This window comes from Astatotilapia calliptera, chromosome 7 (genome assembly GCF_900246225.1).
Source record: "Astatotilapia calliptera chromosome 7, fAstCal1.2, whole genome shotgun sequence".
NCBI classification, from domain to species: Eukaryota; Metazoa; Chordata; class Actinopteri; order Cichliformes; family Cichlidae; genus Astatotilapia; species Astatotilapia calliptera.
In genome coordinates this window covers 35,972,094-35,996,447 of record NC_039308.1, presented here as the reverse complement: position 1 = coordinate 35,996,447, position 24,354 = coordinate 35,972,094, and the positions used below count along the sequence as shown (strand labels likewise).

Genomic DNA, 24,354 nt, shown 5'->3' with positions numbered 1-24,354 from the left:
AGTGGCTCACCGATGCCAATGACATAATTACCCAGCTACATTTCTGAAAGAATGCAAAAGCATTGACATATATTTTTCCTTCCTACAATAGCCCGACGGGCAGGGAAGAGATAGATTTTGGTAGCCCGACTAAAAAAAATCGCTAGCTCCAGGACGTTGGGCTAGCGATATTGCGAGCCCTGTATCTGATTGAGGAATCACTCATCTTTGGAAAAGAGAGTTTATTACAGAGAAATGTCTCTTTCCAAAATAAAAGCTATACTATCCGCTTCTTCTGGGCTATATTCTCAGCAGCATATTAAACATATAAGGAGAATCATGTGCTAACAGCTGTCTAAATGACTCGGCTAAAGTTAGTAGCATGCTTGCTTGTTTTTTTCTGCTTCCACTTGTCTTTGCTCTAGGATGATGTCGGCGTGAATGTGCAGTCATATTCGTTGTGTTCCCACTAGTGCTTTCAGGTTAATCTTGTTGAAATGACCTTAACGCCACAACACGGCAAATCTCCGTTAACGAGCTACCGCGGATCGCCCCGTGCATGGGGCTAGACGGCCAACACTTAACGAGCTAACTGCGCTAACACACTAGCTCCCACCCATGTAATTGAGCATTGCATGGCACATCCAACATACTGTTTTACTTTAGTCCATGACTCGCTTACCTTCAGGGTCATACGTCACATGAAAACCAAAATAATTCCAAACGCCAGATCTGAATGAGGGTGGGGGAGGTACATGTTGCAAGGAGAGCTTAACTTCTGTCTCGCTAGCTTGCCCTGCGCTCTTCCTTCTGACGATGCTGTCTGTGTTGAGCGCTCAGTGAATCTGCGTTCGACTACTCCGCCTAGGCTGCACTGTCGAGCCTAGGCGGAGTAGTCGAACGCAGATTCACTGAGCGCTCAACACAGACAGCATCGTCAGAAGGAAAGTTGATAAAATAAATTAAAAATTTTGTATTGTTCGATACATATGCGTACCGAACCGAAAGCACTGTATCGAACGGTTCAATATCGATACGAATATCGTTGCACCCCTAGTAGATACCCAAGCAAACACACACACACACACACACACACACACACACACACACACACACACACTGTGTATAACAGAAATCAAAAGTAACTGTAGCATCTTTCCAGCTTCCGATCAGCACCATGGACAGCAACTGGGTAACACAAGGTTTCCTTTATGATTTATAGTCATGGCATGTTCTTCAACCACAAGCTGAAACAGATTTAACCTCCCAAAAGTCATTAAACACAAGTGGAACATCTATCATCATGGAAGAAAGAGATTATTAACCACAGATCCTGACGGGCTAACTGGGCCAGTTCAACGTAATAAACAAGTACACTCATTTAGTTTTTCTTTTTGTTTGGCTTATTAAATGTCATTCACAACGCGACTGCACCGACTCTATGATACATTTGCCCAAGAACAAATTGTTGCATAGCTGACATCAACTGGTCACAGACCTTTTCCATAAATGACAAATTTTCCTCAAATTTCCACAACTGTTTTTGTTTTTTTCAGTAGGTTCAGGAGAAAAACATCTCTACTTTGAAAAGTCATACTTTCCATTTTGACAAAGCTAATGGTTATGGCTGCCTCAGGTCAATCATTGCTTAGTTATGCCTCTGGGTGGAATGGAGACTTCCCATAATGCACTGAGCACTTTGCAGCCACTGTTAATCCGGTTGTTCAGTCTGACGTCACTAGCCGTGTCTGGGTCTAAACTCCGCTGCAGGTCCATATATCAAACGATCACTATGGCATTACTGAGAGTTGAAAAACTGTCTAAAGTCTTTCATCTTTAATAAAATGATCAGCGTTCTGCTCTACCAGGTGTAACAATTGAGTTTAACATCCAGGCATCCATGAAAACGGAATTTATGACATTTAACGGAGTTAGAAGTTAGCAGGGAGTTAGCTCGTTAGCTTCTATCTAAATAAAATATAGCATGTCCTGACTGCGGGGTTTTGGAAACAAATTAAAACGTACAGCTCTGCTATCACTTCCAGCATAAATGAAGACAGAAAACTAAACAGCAGTGACGTTTGTAGGGTTACTGAAGTTGGGCTAGCTGGTATATAATGATGTGCTATGTGACCGCTAGCGACACAGCTATGTTAGCATAATATAAACAAGCTAACTTTTTTTCCACTCGATAAAAGTTAACGTGAGTGTTCTCGGTGGTCAGGAACAAATGTAATCGCATGGCAGGATGCTGTAAAAGGACAAAACTTCAGCCAGGAGAACAACTGAGATTATTCATCCACAATACGAGGTTAGTCATTCATATACTGCTGCATGGGCTGGGCTGTAGTTACATGCTAAGGTTTTAAAAACTGAGCTTAAATAAATGATTAGCGGTAATAAAAGCCGAGGGAGGTCAACAGGGATCACTGACTGTTTTAGGAGCTTTTTGAGATCAAATAGAAGAAAATACAAAACATTAAACATGTTAACAACACAAAAGCCATATTAAACGCAGACTACTTTAGACCCGGAAGTAGGATTCGTCGCGTCATCACTGAACAACCGGATAGCATTAGCTTTAGCTTTACTCTCTTCTATAGTTTGTGTTGTCGTCCTGTTTGCTGTTCCTGGTCTCTCTCTGCTTCTCTTTCCTGCTTATCTTTTGGCTCAAACCCCAACCTTCTACCTGAGGTCTCTTCCTGTGAAAACTTATCTTTAGATTCTTGGCCCTCTTGGTCTAATGCTGTAAGGTCTTTGCTTTGCGATATAAAGCGCCTTGAGACAACTGAACTGGCACTATGTCAGTGAAATAGTTGGAGAGGCGACTGAGACGTCAGAACTCTACAGGTGGCACTAAAGTGAGTTGTCAATCAGAGGTCAGTCACTTGGCTCGGGGATGAGATGAGTACCTCAGCAACTGCTCATCTGACATTATTTCACTTGTCGTTGCAACAAGTCACTGAACTTTATTGACTATCTCTGGTCTCATCACTCCTGACTTCTGCCCTTCTGAGCTTGATCAGCAGTTTCATCGTGAATGTCAGTACCCTACAATAAAGGTAAATAAAGTCAAGCTAACTAATATAATTTCTAATAATCAGGACTTCTCCCAGCTGAATTTTTAAAGCTCTGGTTAATATTAGATTGCACATCACTATGTGGTTCTACCATGTCGTTTTAAAACTTGTAAGTCCAGAAAGTGTTCCCCATGAGATTTTAGAAAATGAAGTATACTGGAGGCAAGAGCACCACTCCTCTTAGACATTCCCTAATTCCCTCTCGGTTTTCTTTACTTTACTCTTTCTTTGTCCTTTGTCTCACTTGTTCACTGTCTTTTTTAGCTCTTTCTGTCCCTCTGCGCCTCATCCTGTCATACTGTCTCTGGTAGCCTGCAGCAATGAGGAAAGGGGGGGGGGCGTCTTACAGTACATGTGATCCCTGGGCTCCGTTTGTATGTGTGTAGCTGTATTTGTTGTGCATTTCCTCTTTTGTTAGGTGTGTATCACCTCTGTGTGTGTGCGTGGGTGTATACAGTTCCATTATGGCTCTGTTTACATGCCCAGGTGGCCTCAGATTAACATTGATTTTTGGCTCCTGGAAATCTTTCGCTGAGAAATCGCAAGCCTGGGGCGACAACTCCGAGAGACCTGCCGCTCGCCCCGTGACCCCGCCCACCCTTACTTTAGCCTCCTCCCTACAACAGAGCCTCAAAGCTAGGCAGCACTACCTCTATTCCCCACCCCCCTCCAGGGAGAAAAAACATACCAGTGAGCGATGGCTTTTGATGTTCATTGTTGGTCTTGTTTGTGTGTTTATCCAGGTCTGAATGACTCCCTGGGTGAAAATAATGAGATGTTTTCATGGTATAATTGGATTGTTTGGGTGAGACAGAAAAAGAGAGAGGGGAAGAGAGAGCATGTGATGGAGCATGTGTGAGATTATGTAGTTTTCTTTAGATCAGGGGTGTCAAACAATGCAGCCCAGGGGACAGAACCTGTGCACCAATGGGCTAACTGGAGGGGTTCATAAAACATGAAGTAATTGCTTGCTTTTTATTTTAGTAAAACTGATTATTATTGCCAGTATGTTGATGCCAGCATTAGCCTGCTAAAAAAAGTAAAAATAAATAAAATATTTAATTTAAAAGCATTTCTAGATTTAAAACTCCTTCAAAAATCCTAAAGGCATAAAATAAAATTCTTGTTTTACTTACAAAATTTCTACATGTGGAGGTTTTATGCCTTTCCACTGTGATCTGTAAATTTAAATGTGCATGTCATGGCAACAAACTCCATGGATGTGGAAAAACTGAAAATGTACATATTAGGCTTATTAACCCTCTCAGGCTCAAATTAAACTTTTTGTTGCTAATGCACAACCAAGTCCTGCAGTGGTACTTCTGAGTAAAAAAACCTCATAAAATATATATGTGGGGTAATCAGGTTGTTAGTTCTTAACTGTTGCAAATCTGCAACGCCTGCCTTGAGAGGGTTAAAACATACTCAGTAAAATGTGTATTCCTCCAACCTTCACTGTAGGCTGCTAACCAATGATTGACATCACAGTCGCTTTTATGTACAGTTTCTGCTCAACTCAAGGATTAAAGATGAAGGACTTTAGAAAGCAGGACTTCTGAAAGCAGTATATCTTGAGCAAGAGGTCCAAGGAGACTGGTTGGCCACCACTGGTCAGAAGAGAAAAATTTATGTTTCCTGATCTATTAGCTGAGGCCGTTCAGTTGTAAAAGTTTTGCATCAAGAGGTGCGACTTTTAGTTTGTAGAGCAATGATCTCCATTTCCTGTTTGGGTCACATTTTCTTAAGATTAATTGCCAGTCTGAGAGTCGTTGGCAAATGTTTGTAAGTAGGTGGGGGTTTTCCATGGAAACTATGGGTGAATGCAGCTATCTGCTAGCAATCAAAGCAATGACAAGGAGGTTTTTGGTGCAGCACCCAGTTACAGCCAACAACACTGAGCCCAGCCTCTTGGCCACTGGTCATGGAATACACATTTTTACCTGCCAACCAGAGGTTGCTACAGTGCTGCTGACAGGTCTCTTGGTCTGCATGACGTTCAGCGTTGTAAATCCAACCTCCTTCAGGCTTCTTTCTTGAAATATCCATGTTGCATCTTTCAAAACGATGTGATTGAATCATAAGTGAATGCTGTCAGCAGCTTCTATTTTTGACCTTCAGCTGAAGCAGACCACAGAAACCTCCACCGCTCTGCTCACTTATTTTATATCACTTTATAAATTGAGACCTTCTTCTCTTTTTAAATGGAGTCTCCAAAGCCCATCTGCAGACTAAAGTGTGATGGTGGGCAGTTATTCACCTAAATTGGCCTGAATGTGCGGTTTAATGCTGGAAGCTGTAATGGGATTGTCTGACTCAGTGTCTGATACTGAGAAAAGACATTACAGCCACAGCTGGAGGCAGACACAGAGCCAGCTGTGATGGATGTTTTTAAGGGCACACCTTCATCTTGCCTCAGAGGAACAGTGATATTACCAATGAAAAGCTCTGGTGCTTTAAAATGGTTATCTGTAGCAATTGAATGGTCGTGTTAGGGCGGAGAAAGAAACGTGTTTTATTTTTTTTATATTCTCAAATCATCCATTTGACGACTCGTTTTCTAGGGATTGGAATGATTGCTACCCTTCACTATACAAACGGCATGGTAGTTTATTCTAAGGGTGACGCTACAGAAAATATCAGGGGTTGGTAAAGTCATTATGGTTGAATGTTTAGCAAAAATATATTGGTGCAGTTAAGAAAAAACTAAGAACAGGATCTGAAACGGTGAAACACTGACCCACACTGACAAATAATTCATGTTGTATAATTATCATTTCATCATCATGCAGATAAAAGACAGGTCAAAGCTGTGATCTCGTATTCTTATGACCTTTTACTGGCCACATCATGTTAGAGATGAAAGATGAAGGTGTTTTGAAAGACTGTACCTGCAGGCATGCAGAAATTGTGATGGGGGTTTAGAAGAGGATGGAAGAGGGAAGAGTTGGTCTTCAATCTGCAGTTTGATCAGACATGGTGAGGTGATCAGGATGTGCTCTGAGGCCTTAAAACATCAAAGGCTTCATACTCACTTTGTAATATTCAAATTAGAAAGTTTAAGGTACTTCAAGTCTCATTTTGCAGAAGCCAGTTTTTACCAAAAAGACAGGAAAATAGGATTAACAAAACCTGATTAAGGGGCATGAAAAAATGTTAATGAGATGTTTTGCTCACAAAAAATCATATTGAATCTTTTTATGAGGTATTAACTTATCAATAAAGTTGACTAAAACAATATCATAGGGTAGCAGGCTGTTATCGATATTATGAGATTTTGTCATCATGTAGAGATACTAAGAGAAGTTGATGTGAAGTAAAAAATTCTTACTAAATCAGGAAAATAATAACACTAACTTCTGACATACATTGATACCGTATCAGTATCGTAATGTTATAAATCGCCCTGCGATACACTGGTGACTTGTCAAAGGTGCACTTGGTGTTTCGTCTTAGGCTCGTCTGGGATAGGCTCATATGAAAATGGATGGATATTACACAAAAGGAGAAGCACAGTTTTACAAAATCCAAATTAGAAAAAAGTTATATAAAACAAACAAACAAACAAAAAATACAAAGTAGAAAAGAGTTTTAAAAAGGAACAAATGTATGAAGTAGGACAGATTTTCCATCTCTTTTTCTGTGGCTGCAGAGCTGAATACAGCCTGTCCAGTAAGTGGTGCTGCGGGTGGTCGGGGTTTCCATGATGGATAACATTTGACTTCCTCTACACGACAGCCACAGTCATTTGGATGACCTTTGCATCAGCTGATGGAGGAATCCAAATAATGTATTGATTCAAACTGAATTCAGACTGAACCACATCCATCTGCACTTATTTATTTTCGGCATACTGCCAGAAATAAGTGCAGACTGAAATATCCATCTGATTTAGATAACCAGGTCCCTGACTGAATTGTAGCCAGCTCTGAATATAAACTGCTTTCTGTTTCAGAGTTTCTCTCCAAATCTTGAATAGAAACTCAAAAAACTATGATGGCAAGATTGTAATATGCTAATATAATAACATAAAAGATAAAATTAAGATAATAAAACAGTATAAATAAATTCTAGATAAAGTACCAAAAGTCCACATTTTAAATTTGAATATAACTTTGAGATGTTATACTTTACAGTTTTGTAGTATTCCCAGTTTTTGTATCCCACTAGTAATAATAATAATGATAGTAATAATAATAGTGTTACTGTTAATTTTTTTTCTTCTGCACTTTCTGTTTTTTTGTTTCTTTTCATCGTAGAAACTGACCTCCATATAATTCAAGTAGAAGAAAACTATTCTAAGCCTTGGATCACAGAAATCATTGGTCAGGTAGCTAGAGACACGCATGGGTCAAACCAGACAGAAAACGGGAAAAAAGGTAAACAAGCAGACAAAGAAACATAAAACTTTTCTATGAAACGGAACAGACGTCGTCTGACTCCCTCCAGAGATGCGATATCTTCTCAAAGACAAGTTTTTTTTGTTGTCCGGATCAATAACCCCGCCCCTTCCATCTTCATCTCCTATTGCTGTAAATCTTTCCATCTTTGCTTTCGACCCAAAAGCAGACACAGACACCTCTGATGTGACCCCCGGCGGGCATTTCACACCTCCACTCCTGCTTGTCTGGTAAATATATCCACCTCTCTCTGAGCAGACGAGCCATGGATCCCCCCACCTCCGCCCCCCATCCCTCTCTGACAAACCCCCTGAGGGTGAGCTAGGCACCGTGAAACTCTCTTTTATGGCTTTCTCCACTGTGGATGTGTAACCTTTGCTTCAGCTTTATAGTGCGGCAGCTCATTGTGTTTTTCCACTTTTTTTTTTTTTTTTTTCTGGAGCTCAGTTCAGTTTGGATTCGGTCTGACAGCAGCGTGCTGAGAAGTCATACAAACGCATTTGGTCGTGCTTCAGTTGGAAATGAAGCTGGCAGCAATTTCTCCACCAGACGTAGAGACATTCAGAGCCGCACAAGGTCAGTATTACTGTGAAAGCCGGACTGAAAAATACAGACTCAAAGCCACTCTGGTGCCCGTCCAAGGTCAGTACACTCCACAAGTCTAGATGAAAAATGCTAAGCATATTTATATTTTTAGTTCCCTTCTTTCAGCTCTGGCGGGTGAAAAATGCAAACATACAGGTGGTCAGGTTCAAATTGTATACGCAACCCAGTGTAAATGACACCTGACTGTTGTAGCCACACTTCTAAAAGATATTTTAAAAAATGACAAAACAAGCTCATATTCAAAGGAAAAATAAGGTAATTGAAGGATCAGTGGTGTAGCAATCTCTGCTTACACTTATTACAGTATAACTGTGCTAGCAGCATAAATCAGCTTCACTCATTTGCAAAAATTGTTGAAACCCCGATAATTGGTCAACTCCTCCATTGATTAAACACAGTTAGATCAGAGAGCCAGGCCAGCACTGAGCCAGCACTGTCAACTTTTGTTGACAGTGTGCACATTTTGACACCAATTTTGTTTCTTTCAATCAACAGCCAGCATGACTGCAGTGTTTCTCTAATCCCAAAAGAGTTATACTTCCAAAGCCAGTTTTGCTTTTATAATGTGATAAAAAGGACTTTGCTGCCTTCTTTACAAATTGTGTATATTCTTTGTTGAGCATGTGGACAGTTGGTGTCGTACTTCTGTTGTTCGTACAATTACCTGTTTTCCCATTTTGTGCTTTAATAAATTACTGAGTACACAGTATAACGTGAAGTTTTCTACACCGTTAATGTTTAAAGTAGTTTAAAACTTGGCAGTCTCCGGTGTAATCCACTCCTATTGAAGATGTTCCAGGTGTTTTGTTTCTCAGGGAGCAGAATAGATGTATCGATCAAGTGAAGTGAAGTAGTGCAGGGCAGAGAATGGAGGAGGGGGCTGTGGGTGGAAGAAGCCTCAGGACGTCTTCAGATATGAGGAGGCTATTCAGGGACTCAGGGATGAGGAAAAAAATGTCTTTGGTCTCCAGTTTTTTTCTTTTCATCACCTTCGCTTTGTAGTGCGTATGGGGGGATCTTTCAATTTCCTGTTTGTATTGTGGAGACAGCAATTACATGTATTTATTTATATATTTTGTCTTTTATTCATTAGTTTGTCTTCTGCTTGAAGGCCAGTTTTATTTTGTTCCTAGTTGCTTTCTTTCCTTGTTAGTTGACTTTGTGGTCCATTCCAAGTATTTCTATGTTTACATTTCATTTTTATTGACTAAGAGCGATGGACTATATGAATTGGAAAGTGTTAGATGAATGGGTGGATGGATTTTCATGCAGATGAGTGAATGGCTCAGACTCTAAATCTGTTTGCAGTCTGATGGCTCACTTAGTTACAATGTGAATTTGTCATTTAGAGCAATCAATAGGAGCTCTGTGTTATCAGGTCAAACTACAGACTACATGGAGGTCAGTATTAAAAAGCAATTTTCAGGAAACAAGCCATTCTGCAAAACAAGGCCTGGCCTGATTATCTATTAATAAAATTTCACTTTGTGGAACAGCTCAATAGTAACTGCAGGCCACAGAGCCTCAGGCAACCAGACTTGTAGCCAAAAGAGGAGAAAGAGCATTAGAACCTTTAATTGCTTTGACTAATACTTTTGAAGTCTGTAGTACCCCCTAGTGGCCTGCCCAGTTAGCAGTTCTAGGTACTACCAGAGGATAAGTACCCACTTGGGATATCCCCTGGAAGTCAATAACTTCCGAGCCATTTTTCCATTTGCATAAATGCCTCTAATATTTTTAGGCAGCTGTAGCTTAGGAGGAAGAAGGGGAAGGCCAGTAATTGGAAAGTTGGCAGTCATGTTGAAGTGTCCTTGGGTGAGATATTGAACCCGAATGTGCCTTCACTGCATCCATCAGTGTGGGATCATTTTATTCTGTGTGAGCAGTGTTGGGAAGGTTACTTTTAAAATGTATTCCATTACAGAATACAGAATACATGCCCCAAAATGTATTCTGTAACGTATTCCGTTACGTTACTCAATGAGAGTAACATATTCTGAATACCGTAATTGTCGGGCTATAAGCCGCTACTTTTTGCACCAGCTTTGAACCCTGCGGCTTTTAGTCAGGTGCGGCTTTTCTATGGATTGTCCGTGATTTTTGTCATATCGTAAGACGATTTGTTTTGTTTGTTCCGCTGTTGTACGGCACTACGTTGCCTGGTGGAAGGGCATGTGATCAGACACACAGTATCGGGGTTCAAGAGCGGTATGTTGGTCACGTGTCCATCCGCCAGGCAACATAGTGCCGTACAAGTAGCGCGAAAAACAAACTTCAAATTAACGCTACGCGTTCAGCGGGAGTCGTGGATGACGAGCGGCGATAAACTTGCGAAAAGCAAGTTATGCTCAACTCCACCGGTGGAACCTGACAGCGTGGAAAAGTGTGAAAACATCCATGATCACCAACGGATTTCAAAGGGCTGGACTGCTGCATGATGGAGAGGAGGACACCGCCACGGCCCTTCTGAGGGTGTTCGACTCCGACACTGACAACGAGGATTTCTTTGGTTTTAAAAGTGACAACGAATGAAAGAAGCTGAGAGTGGATGACGTAGCCATCCTGAGCCTGTTCGTATCCGACACTGGAGAAGAGGACTTTGGTGGTTTCAGTGTGCAGGAAGAAGAGAAAGATGGTGGTGAATGACTTGACTTTTCTTCTTGTTAAAGCCGTGTCACTGCACCTGAGCCTAAAAGGTAGTCTGAATCTATTTTTCTGGTGTGCTGCAGGTTATTGTTATGTACTACATTTGTTACTCATTTATGAAGCACAGTACATGTTTCGTACTTGTAATTACCGCTACTTGTACATATACCTAAAAAGTTATGCAAATATGTACCCATAACTTGTTTTTCAAAATATTAATAAAAGTGATGTCTCCAAACAGCCATCTCTTTCCTGACAATTCCCTTTGTGCATATTCTCTTACATATGATAAGTCAACATTGAAACACCTGCGGCTTTTGGTCAGGTGCGGCTAATGTATGTACAAAACAGGATTTTCCCCTGATTTTAGCTTGTGCGGCTAATATTCAGGTGCGCTTTGTAGTCCGGGAAATACGGTACTTGGATTACCTAATATATTATCATGCTCTTTACAACTACATGAATGTACTATTGCTGTGATTTATTACTGTTACTGAAGGTCCGCGGCTCCGAACCATAGTAAAGGGACCTCTGACTAATACGTGCTCCGTGTTCTTGCTCGTAGCCGAAAACTAGCTTTACTTTGTTGTGTGGGTCAACTTTGCTTGCGAGAGACAGAGAGAGGCGTTGAAAGGCTGCTCCAACGGAACTTATTGTTTTTGGAGGAAAACACGAACACAGCGTACAGTCGAGTCTTAATAGCTTACTTACAACTGGGCTCGTCAGGCACTCTTCTTGGCTGCAGTGGTTATTATTATATTTACATGCTTCCAGCTCCCGTTTTTGCTCAATGACAGCTCGTACTTTTCCTTTCTTTCTCCCTCCTCGCACTCACAGACCCATAACGTGTATGGCAGTCCATTCTCCCTGCAACACGGACTGCACTGCCTATGATGCTACATTCTTTAGAGCTATACCGGTAGCATTCTGCCTGTTAGCTTAGCACAACAACAACAAAAAGGCCTCTCTCACCCAGGAAACACGCAGAGAGAGAGCGTCACCCTGTAACCATGGCAACCGTAACGCTGCCACCTGGAACAACAGAACGTAGCAAACAAAACCCAAACAGGCCTGACCCGCCACAATATGAAACAGGGAAGTACCGCCGTGTACCGCCGTCCATTTATTTCAGCAAAGTAACTGTATTCTAAATACCACCTTTTTAAACGGTAACTGTAACGGAATACAGTTACTCATATTTTGTATTTTAAATACGTAACGGCGGTACATGTATTCCGTTACTCCCCAACACTGTGTGTGTGAGCACTCATACTACACACACATAATAAAGTACTATGGATGTGTGTGTGAACAGATGAGTGTGGTTTGTAGATAAAAGTGCGTTGAGTGTCCAACAAGAAAAAGTACCATGCAAGTACTCATCCATTTTAGAGAAACTCTAAAGTGATGCAATACCTGGCCAGCAGTCGGCAATACAAAGGTAACTGTTGAGGTCCTTTCTTTTTTTTCTTGTCATCTTGTTTCAATCTTTGTTTTTTGTCTGCAGTTATTTGTTTTGTTTCTTTGTGGTGGATTCCTAGTAGCAAGTCAAAGAATATAATACTACCAAAGATTTTTATGTTTCATTCAGTGTTTCCCATCAACACTGTTGAAATGGGTTTCTTCTGAAAACAAACCAGATGACAATTCAACAAGGTCAGCGTGCACATCCATCTCTGTTTGCAAGAACCAGCAGTTGTCACCCATCCTGCCCGGATTATACTTTCCCTGATATTGTTTTTTCCAAACAGATGGATTTTCCCTCTATATCTTGATAAAAACCTTCCCCCATCCTCATCGCTGACATCACCCACATTTGGTGGAAAACAACTTAAAATGAGAATGTAAAACAGGCTGTATACAGTGACATTCTAGCACTCATTAGCTGATGCGCTTTCAGTACGACATCGACAAGCACAGCATTCATTAGGTTCAGTTCAGTCATCCTAGTTGTTGTTGGAACATCATAACTTAAAAAAGTGGACACTATACGAAAAACATTTTCAAATTTGATGTCAGCAAGTAAAAGTTGAAAAAAAAAAACCAACAACCCCAAATCCCAGGAACAAACACTTGTTGAAAAAAAACTTCATCTGTGTCTCCAGGTGCGAGCCTCCCGAAGCCCCAGGTGAAGACGGCCTCTCTGGGTCAGGCCGGTAAGGCTCGCTCTCCCCTGCTGCCTGTCTCAGTGCCCACGGCGCCGGACTTACCAGAAGAGGGAGGAACAAAACCCGCGGAGGATTCAGCTGCCAACGTAAGTCTGCATTGTGAACATGTTGTAGCGGGCGTTGCTGATTGATGTTTTGCACTACACCAACATCACAGAGGCGAGTGTCCTTGTTACACATTGTTTCTGTGGGCCTTTAGTCATAGAAACAATGAATGTCTTTGTCTTTATGTTAAATTCAGTTGCAGCATTGATTTAAAACTGTTTAGACAGCTGTGTGTTCTATGTGTTGTTATAGAAACCATGAATCACAAATAGTTACTCCAGCAATTGGTTGTATCGACTGGTGTTCTGCTGCTCAGAACTGTTTGAGGTCATCTACTGAAAAATCCTCTTAGAGGTTTCTTTGAATTACTGATTTTGGTCCTTACTGTTCCTAAATATCTTTTGGAGGAACCTTTGAGAAAAGATGGATACACAACCCCCTCATGAAAAAAGAGGCCTAGGAGTGGCTAAAAGTTAATGTAAACTGCTAAAATATTGTGCTAAAAATACTCCATGAAAACCTACACTTTTGAAGAATACATTTAAAATATTATAAGTTATATCTGCGCTTCAAATCTTTTTTTCCGAGGTGTATCCTTATATTTAACAATATTATACTGCAAAGCTCATATTTTTTACAGAACAGTATTGTTATTTTACTGTTGTTGTAGATTAGAGGAAGTTCAGTGTAAAGTAATAGTTAAAAGCTATCAAACCTAGCAACCTGGAATTTTACAGCAACTTTTTAACAGTGTAATGCCAGATTCAGGTGCCAGTTTCTCCTATACTACTTCAAGTAATATTTTATTGTTTCTGTGGTAGTGATTTGTTTGAAATTGACTGAAGTAACTTCTTTGAAAGATTAAATATTACAAGCCAGTTATTTTAAATGAGCTGTAGTTTCAGTATAGTAATGTGGTAGTAGCGGCAGCTGCAGTAAAAGTAGTATGGATTTGATATTTGGCATCTAGGCTCCATGAGGAAATACATACCTCAGCAGGGAGTGAGAAGAGAATCGGGAGCGATGATAATAACTTCCCCCCCTAGGGGAATGTTGACTCAGAGCCTACAGGTGGATGTTTGCAGAGGTAGTTTTTGAAATGCTACGTGCACAGCATCAGCAGTGAGTGGCAGCAAAGCTCTCAGATGAGCTGAGTGAGCAGAGCGCCGACCGCTTCGGTGCTTCAGCATGTGAAGTAGGTGTGACTGATATGTACTGATATGCACTTTGCACATCATGTCCTACCTATATTTTACACTCCACCCCTCCGCTCACAATCGCTACATATTTCTTATTTTCTCATTTGTATTCTGTATCTGTCAGTAGTTGGCATAAACCCCTTTTGTGTGTATCTATTTTTTATATTTCTGTGCCACTGTTTTTTGCCCTATATGGCACAACAACAAATTCCTCGTTTGTTTACAATAAAAGTGATTCTGATGTTTCATTGTGGAGAAAAGCACATTTATGACAACAAGTACAATGTGTCATCAATATTATCATTACAGAGACTGTAAATTGCAATAGAGCTGATATCTTCACATAGTTTAGGAAAGAAACTGAATTCAGGGTACGTCGATGAGGAGATGCTGAAACTGTTTATGGGGATTTCGCTAGAACTCCTAAAATGACATTAAAACTGCAGTGAAATAGCTTCATAGCAAGTTAATAGTCTACACAGTACAGCAGCGTCATTTTTAGCAGTTTGTAACCACAGAAATTTAGCGTAATTTCTTGCTTTTGTGGAGATCTTCAACCTTCTCAGAGTGCATCAACAGCCAATATAATGTGCCGTTAAAATGAACAGTAAGACAGTAACAGTAAGATTAAATAAACTAAGCACATATGTAAACTTGCACTATTTCTCCTATAGAACAGCAGCCGCATGGCGTCTTGCTATAGTAGACGTAATAAAAATGTGCTTGCAGAGGTTCTCTGTTGCCTATCTTCTGGTCCACACCGACATCACAGCGTCTTCTTCAAATAACGGGAGGTTTGTGCAGGGTTATTGTGTCCTGAGTGTGTTTCTTAACTATTGCAGACAGGAAGTGTCAGTAATGTTCACAGATTGACAAATAATTATATAAAGTTCACATAGTAAAACGGTGACAGAATCCCTTAAAATTAATCAGTGAAATGTGATGAGTAAGTAATAGTTAGCACAATTAGCACTGAAAAAAAGGACACGCCTTCAATGTAACAACAATAAAAGTTTGAGTCAGATGATCACATTTAATGTAATTGATTTCATTTAAAGTGTTTCTATTATCTTAACCTTAACTGCTATATTCATGTAATTATGTATTCATCCAAGCTTCTTATTTTCTCTTGATACGGCACAATAACACTTAATTAAAATGCACTGATGAAAGATACACATTCAATAATAAATTAATTCCTAAAATAGGAAATTATAGAGTACAACATATGAATGATAATTTGTGGTAAAGCACAACTTGTGTAGTTGTGCTTTGCTTTATTAGACATAAAAAATGTGGTTGCTGGTGTTCTCTGTTGCCTTCAGATCTGATATTGGTCCACACCGACATGATAACGTCACCACATCTGATCTGGTGACTCCTGAGAGCATTTGACTTCAGTTAACTCATGGTCATGTTCAAGAAAGCAGTTATTTGGGTTTTTTTTTAACTTGATGGCATGCTCCATTATTCTGCTGAAAAGAGGTCTTAAAGGCATGGACATGGTCAGCAAGAATACTCAACCCAAAATATCCCCCACACAATTACACAACCAGCAGCAACCTGAAAACAAAAAGCAAGCTACAGGATGGTATGTAGCAAACAACAAAACATGTTTCTGAGATAGTTCTAATCCAATAGACACCACAACAACAAATACAGTTGAATAGAAGTAGTTATGAGCAATAGAGTCACCCATTCTGCAGATGTGAAGGAGGCAACTATCCATAGAAACCAAAGCTGTGAATCTTTAAAGTTTCATGGTTTACCATGGAAGTCTGTGGTGTGGCCTATAGTGGAACTGCAGTTCTTAGCATTTCTGCACTGGCTTTTTTTAGGCCTGAAAATTGCAGCTTGATTCAAAAGTCAGTTACTGTCCTCCATCAAGTGTGTGTTTAATATGGGAATGCCATTCATACTGGAAGGTGCAAACAAGCTTATTCTAATTAACTTCTGATTTGACTACTCAATGATTAGATGATCTGATTTGATGAGTCAATTACGAAAGAAACTTCTTGATGCATTCTCAATCATCCAGGAAAGTAAATCTCCAAAAGTTGAATCTGTTCATCTGGACGTAGCGTTGTTTACGAAAGAAACTCACCTCAAAAACTGTAAAAATTAGCTTTGTTTATTGTTCATCATTTTAAAATAAAGGGGGGTGGGGGGGTCTTGCAAACCTTCAGATAATCCTTCATGATCCACCTAATCCCCGCGTACAGACAGAGGCTGAAGCTCTCCAAACCTGTCGTGAGGACTAAAAAACTGTGGAGCAACGAGGCTGTGGAGGAGCTTCGCACGTGTTTGGAGACCACAGACTGGGACACATTGAAGGCTGCTTCTAACAGCTTGGACGAGTTTACGGACACTGTCACCTCCTATATCCACTTCTGTGAGGACAGCATTGTGCCATCACGCACCAGGGTGAGTTATAACAATGACAAACCCTGGTTTACTCCTAAACTCAAAAAGCTGTGGCTGGAAAAGAGTAAGGCGTTCAGAAGCGGAGACAGGGACTGCTACAGAGAGGCCAAGTACAGGTTCACTAAAGAAGTGGACATTGCTAAACATCAGCACTCTGAGAAGATGCAGCAGCAGATCTCAGAGAATGACTCGGCCTCTGTGTGGAAAGGTTTTAGGAATATCACAAACTACAAGCCTAAAACCCCCCACTCCACTGATGACTTGCTCTTAGCCAACACCCTTAACGACTTCTACTGCCGTTTTGACGAGCCATCAGGCAGCCTTCACACCTCCAACGGCCCCAACAATAGAGACACTTTGGACACTAATTCCCCCACCTCTCCCCCCTCCATAGAGCCATCACCACCTTCAAACCGTTCACCTACAACACCCCCCTCCTCACCCCACACAAAAGAGGATTTCACACCACTTCCTCCCACCACAACTCTTCATATTCATGAAGCAGATGTGAGGAAGCAGTTTAAGAATCTGAATGCTCGGAAAGCTCCCGGCCCAGACGGTGTGTCTCCTGCCACCCTCAGACACTGTGCAAACGAGCTGGCCCCAGTGTTTTCTGGCATTTTCAACTCCTCACTGCAGGCATGTCATGTGCCTGCCTGCTTCAAGTCCTCCACCATAATCCCTGTCCCCAAGAAACCTAGGATCACTGGACTAAATGACTATAGACCCGTGGCTCTGACATCTGTGGTCATCAAGTCTTTTGAGCGCCTAGTTCTCTCCCATCTCAAGACCCTCACGGCCCCCCTCCTGGACCCCCTGCAGTTTGCATATAGAGCCAACAGGTCTGTAGACGACGCCATCAACATGGCCCTACACTTCATCCTGCAGCATCTGGACTCCCCAGGAACCTACGCCAGGATCCTGTTTGTGGACTTCAGCTCTGCCTTCAACACCATCCTTCCAGACCATCTCCGGCAAGCTTTCCCAGATGAATGTGCCTGATCCCATCTGCCGGTGGATCACTGACTTCCTGACGGACAGGAAGCAGCATGTGAGGCTGGGGAAGAATGTCTCGGACTCCCGGACCATCAGCACCGGCTCCCCTCAGGGCTGTGTTCTTTCTCCTCTGCTCTTCTCCCTGTACACCAACTGCTGCACCTCCACCCACCAGTCTGTCAAGCTAATCAAGTTTGCAGATGACACCACCGTTATTGGACTCATCTCGGACGGGGACGAGTCTGCCTACAGGAGGGAGGTTGAACGTCTGGTGTCCTGGTGCAGCCACAACAACCTGGTGCTGAATGCCCAGAAGACAGTGGAGATTATTGTGGACTTCAGGAAGCACACAGCTCCACTCCCCCCCATCATCCTGACTGACACCCCCATCACCTCTGTGGACTCATTCCGCTTCCTGGGTACCACCATCACCCAGGACCTGAAGTGGGAGCCCACCATCACCTCCGTCATCAAGAAAGCCCAGCAGAGGATGTACTTCCTGAGGCAGCTGAAGAAATTCAACCTGCCAACACAGACGATGATGCAGTTCTACACTGCAATCATCGAGTCCATCCTCACCTCCTCCATCACCGTGTGGTACGCTGGAGCTACTATCAGGGACAAACAGAGACTGCAGCGTGTTGTGCGCTCTGCTGAGAAGGTGATTGGCTGCAGACTCCCATCTTTGCAGGACCTGTACACCTCCAGGACATTGTGGCGTGCAGCTCGGATCTCAGCTGACCCTTCTCACCCTGGACACAGTCTGTTTGACCTGCTCCCCTCAGGCAGGAGGCTCCGGTCCATTCGCACCAGAACCTCTCGCCATAAGAACAGTTTCTTCCCCTCTGCTGTTGGACACATGAACAATAACCGTATGACTGTTCCCACCACTAACACATGACCCTACGCTGTGTTCACTGCATCATTCCATGTTTGGCACTGATCACCACCTGCACTCATGTATATATCTTTCAACGTAGCACTCTTAATTCTTATTCTCATGTATATATCTCATGTATAGCTCATGCACATATCTTTCTACGTAGCACTTTTAATTCTTATCCCTACTTTTATTTTTTTCCATGTCTATTTAAGTGCTATTTATGACACTATGTTTGCACTGAAGCACCGCAGCAATTTCCTAATGTTGTAAACCTGCTCAACATTTGGCAATAAAACCCTTTCTGATTCTGATTCTGATTCTGATAACCAGAAACGTGTTGTAAAACCAAGGCACACAGAAAGAAAAATAGAACGTAAGGTTCACAGAGGTTGGAATAAACAGACATTCTCACACAGGTGGAGATTTGTCACTACACCTGTTTCCTTCCCTCCAGCGTGTCGGTGGCCTTTCAGCTGTGGAATAAAACAGTGTTCATTAGTGAGTGAAACTGACGAGGGGGGGGGGAGAGAAATGGAAGGGGAAAAGAAGAAGAGCAGGGGAAAAGGAAAGAGAGAGCCTCTGTGAGAAATGGGTGTAATAACAGAAAATAGAGGAGAAAATAGAAGAATATAAAAGCAAGCAGGGGTTTATGGTGAGGTTGAGGTGGTAAAGGAAGAAAGAGGGTGAAGGAAGTTAGATGGAGGATATATTAGGAAAGTGAAAGAAGGGGCAAAGAAAGGCTTAAAGGGCATGAAATGAAAAATACAATGGTGGAGGCATTCGAATGAGGAAAGGATAATTGTCAGAGAAAGAGGGAGTAATAAGAGATAAAGGGGTGACAGGGAGGAAGAGAAATTAAAATTGAGTAAACAGAACAGCAAGGAGAAGGTGGACTTGGAAGAAAAAATGGGGTTGAAGGAGGGCACAAAGGAGGAAAAGGAGAAAGAAGATGACTAAAATCACAGTACAGGATGAGAAAGGAGAGGTAGATGAAGGAGAAGTTATAGAGAGAGACTCGGGAGTAAGCATGGTGACAGATGGGGAGGCTGATGGAGAGGAGAAGAGTGAAGGAAGGAAGGGAAGAGGAGAAGCAGAAAGATAAATGACAAGAGATGATGTGGAGAGACGTTGGACGTCGGGACTTGTTAAATATTCATATGTGACTCAAAGACAATAGGACAGGAATGGGGAGGGGGGGGTTTCCACAGCAACAGGAAAAGAGGAGAGAGGCCAGAGGAAGAAAAGAGGAGAAGAGAGGAGAGAGAGGTGAGGGAGGTAAAATGAAGGAAAGATTAGAAGACCAGGAGAAAAGAGGACAATATGTGGAAGGGAGGGGGACAGGGGAAAGAGATGGTTACCACGACAACAAGGGGAGAGGGATGCTGTAATAAGGGAAGGGAGAAGCAGGACAGAGAAAAGGAGAGAAGTTGGGAGGTTATAGAGGAAAGGAAATAAAGACTGGATGATAAAGATGAGAGCAAATCAGCAGAGAAGCTGATAAGGACGAGTGGAGAAAATGAATTGGAAGTATGGGAGGAAGGGAGGGTGGGATAGAGAGAGGGAGGGAGAGGTCTTAAAGGTCAGCAGGTCTGTCCCTTCATCTGCTGCTCTATCTCTGTAATTGATCTAGTCTTTTCCCATCAGCCCCCTGGCCTATCCATCAAACACACACACACACACACACACACACACACACACACACACACACACACACACACACACACACACACACACACACACACACACACACAGCTAGTTAATAGACTGTGACACAGGGTGAGTGACTAATGTCAGTACAGCACAATGGTGCTTTTATTATATTGTTATACCTGCAAACTATCATAGAAAGAAGGGGAGCAGAATTAAATTGGACTTCTATAATGTTTTTGGCCTCAAGCACATTTTTCTATTGAAAACACAACTCCTAGAAAAATAAGCCCGCATCATTCTTTAAATCAGCTATACATAATTTGGTTTTAAGGTATTTTCAGCAGCGTGTTGTTTCTTCTACAGTGACATAGATGTGTGGCTGTATGGCTCTGTTTGAGCAACTCTCCAGCCTTCCATGTGTGTATATTTAAATCCTGAGGCAGGCAGAGCAGCACCAAGCGGGCATCAATGAAAAGAGACATTGTATTAAATCAGAATCAGCAAGAAGGGGAAAAGTGGCTTGTACTAAAAGCAACAATGGTAGCCAGAAGCAGCTTAAATAGTGTTTGTGATTTACCAATTAAAATCAGCTGAGCCATCAGCCATGAGACTGACCTTCTGGATTGCCAGACCTATTGCCAGGCTTTTTGTATATACCCACAATGTGTAAGATACTAACAAGATAATTACTATATCTGGAAAAATATGAAAATTGAATTTCGACTTCCCATTCCTGAGAACTGGATCTAAAACAAATATTCTGTTTTTCTTTTTATATATTCATTCTGATATCTGATTCTGATATTGTCTTTTCAAAAGTATTAACAACTTTGCTGTCATAATTTGGGTTATATTATTATTTCCTTAGAGGCAAAGATCACTGCAAATCTGTACCAAGCTTTGATGATGATGAAGATGATGAAGATGCCCTGTTACAGGATGACAACGCTTCTATGCATAAAACACCTGGGCTTACTGAATCATTTGATGCAGGTGCTGTGACCTTCATTATCACTGGATTGCAATCCAAATGAAACACCTATAGGATATTTTAAATCAACTTGTTAGAGTTTTCCTCCAAGATCATCATCAAAACTTAACATGAGGGGAATCTTTAGAAAAAAAAGTGCCAGGACTAGGAGAATCAAGGCATATTTAAGCTTTTCTAGTGCTAGAACTGATTTTGACCTCCCTGAAAAAACCCCGTTCACAGCAGTGCTTCTCTGCTGGGTGCCTGTCAGTGCAAGAGAAACCATAGAAAAAACTAAAGGCTAAGAATTCCAGCGTACCCCAAGATATTAGGATGAAAACACCTTACTAAGACACTTCATGCTGGTATTTCCTCAAATTTGTCTCCAGGAACTAAATGGAATTCAGTGAAATGTTTGTTGAAGTGACAGGAACAGGACTCTTTGTACCTTTGTATATGTGTCTGTGCTGGCCTCAGTGTGATCTGGACAGCAGGCCGCAGATGGTCCATGGACATCAAAATGAACCAAGTGGCCTCTAACCTCAACCATCAAAGACATCCTCAGACTCCTTATTCTTCGAGTTTTATTCACTCTGAGTGTAGAGTTCGGAATTTTAGACTTTCTGAAAGTCGGAAACGCTTACTGAACATATACATTACTATCAACTCACTGAAGTGACATCTTATCCCCACTTCTTCCTGTTTGAGCATCTCTGCTTCTATTCATATAAAAAAAATGATAGAAAGAAGTAGACAAATCAAGATCTACAGAAAGTAACACTTTCCCAGGCTACCACCTGGGGCCCGTTCTTCGTACCTCGCTAAGTAAGTTAGCTGGATTAGATTGTTGACGATTTCGCGTGATCTTGGATCGTTCGGTTCCCCGAAGCTCATCCGGGACTTGCTGCCATAGCAACAGAGCCGTAAGCGTAAACCTGCTCGGGAGCAGGTTTACTTTATGTAAACAGGATTAGATCGCGGCCACGCAGGTATGTCCGCTTCATTTATACGAAAGCAACAGCGATATTCCACCACTGTTTCACCATAAATAAATATTATCAATGTAACTAAAGATAATGCAGCACTTGATCCTTTTATTGATGTCACACAGATACATACAGGTCATTTCCTAAAAAAGGGAAATGTACTATTAACATTCTATTACATGTATGTGATTATTACAGATGTAATTCATATTTCACAGTAGTAATTGCAAATTACTTTGTGTAATCAAGATGAGAGACCACGGCTATAAAAGCGAAGGTGGATTTGGGAAGTCTGTCGCAGCCATGTCCTGTCCGTATACGCGAGCCACCCATTGCGGAAGGTGCAAGATTGATAAGGAGAGTCCTCAGAATTCAGCGTATATTGCGGGATAGACAGGATCCTTTAGCTCAGCGCGACAGTGTGCTCATTGAGAGATATCGATATTCCCGTGAGGGTATTATTCACTTAACCAACTTGTTGACGAGGGGGTGCAGGACCACCACCTGTCTTTTTTTCCTCTGCCCTTTTCTTGGTTGCTGTTATGAACAAACAAACAGATTATTTCAGGGTCTCTTTCCTAGAGACGAAAAGCAGTATAAGTGATAAATATTACCATTCTGTAGCATATTCTTATATTCCACTTTTACTTGTTCCCATGTTCTAGTGGGTCCTGTTGTGGCTCTAATGTGTAAGGGGATATAATATAACATAATATAATGTAATATAATATTGGATAATATAGTGTAATACAATAAATTTACCCTACCGCCTACTGGTGTTGGCCAGAGGGGCCGATGGCGCGATATGGCAGCCTGGCTTCTGTCAGTCTGCCCCAGGGCAGCTGTGGCTACAACTGTAGCTGCCTCCACCAGTGTGTGAATGTGAGAGTGAATGAATAGTGGTATTGTAAAGCGCTTTGGGTGCCTTGAAAAGCGCTATATCAATCCACTCCATTATTATTGTTATTATTAAATTACTTACGAGTTTAATTTGTCAGCAACTTTCTGCCAGCCCTCTCTCCTTGCTTTTGCAGCCTTTGCAGTGTTCCCTTGCGTTCTGATTAAACTCTGAAACTCCTGAAATCCCTCAATCAAGAGTTCTTGCTCTGCTGCCGAAAAATACCGAGCGCGCTCCTTCGACATTTTCGCCGACCAATCAGAGGGTTGCCGATCAATGTTTCTACTATCGATGCGTAGCCCCTTTTACGACACCCAGTGATCTCACATTACTTCATCCAGCTGTACTAATCGTCAACAGCAGGTGTGTTCGGAGAACCGGATTAGCGAGCTCACGGTTAGCGCGATGATTTGGTCTTGGATGTGTCATTTGATCTTGGATGTAGTAAGCGACGTACGAAGAACAGGCCCCTGGCCTTAAATATTCCCAACACATTTTTACCTTCTAACACCTGCCCAGCATGTTATTGTGGACTTTTTATCCATGAAATGAAAATGATTTGCAAATGCTATAAACACATATTTTATTCAAAATAGGGGACAGAAACGATATCCAGTGTTTAAACAGAGAAAAGAGAAATATTAGCTCATGTAATTTCAGTATCTCTGGTAACATGTCATCTTGACCCTATGCCTACAGGGCGAACCATTTCTCACTCATCATCGATAACTCCACAGTTTTCCCTTCTTCTCAGGTTAAGAGCCTTGGTGTCACATTAGACAGTTCATTTTCCTACAAGTCTCACATCAGTAATCTCACCCGTTCTGCCTATTTCCATCTACGCAACATTAACAGATTACGTCCTTCTCTTTCCACACAGTCCACGTCCATTCTTGTCCACGGTCTTGTTACCTCCCGTATTGACTACTGCAATTGTCTTTTGCATGGTCTCCCCCAAAAATCCCTCCATAAGCTTCAACTGGTTCACAACTCTGCTGCTCGCATTATCACCAGAACCCCGTCCTACCAGCACATCACCCCTGTTCTTCAGGAACTTCACTTCTTCTGCTCACCTTCAAGGCCATTCATAACCTCGCACCTCCTTACGTTTCTGACCTGTTAAGCACTACCTTTCCTGCCCGCTCACTTCGATCTTCTTCTGTCCAGCTTGTTGTGCCTTATTTTGGCCTCACCACCACAGGAAGCAGAGCTTTTAGCTGCTCTGCTCCCAGGCTGTGGAGCTCTACCACCAGATATAAGAAACATTGGTTCTCTCCCCCAGTTTAAATCTCAACTCAAAACCCATCAGTTCAAATCTGTATATTCACTGTTTGTTAATTATATCCTGTGCTTTTGTTTTATTGTTCTTCATTGTGTCATTGTTATATTATGTGTTTTTATCTATTGTACAGTGTCCTTGGGTGACT

General features: G+C 41.8%; 1 protein-coding gene across 1 annotated transcript in view; it reads left to right on the top strand.

Moving 5' to 3' along the window:
- The window catches only part of dcc (DCC netrin 1 receptor), a 246,414-nt gene that overhangs the window by 209,523 nt on the left and 12,537 nt on the right, over nt 1-24,354 (top strand). The window contains exon 28 of the mRNA XM_026172224.1: nt 12,814-12,962. Within this exon, the coding sequence (XP_026028009.1) occupies nt 12,814-12,962 (149 nt within the window). The remainder of the gene's footprint in view (nt 1-12,813; nt 12,963-24,354) is intronic.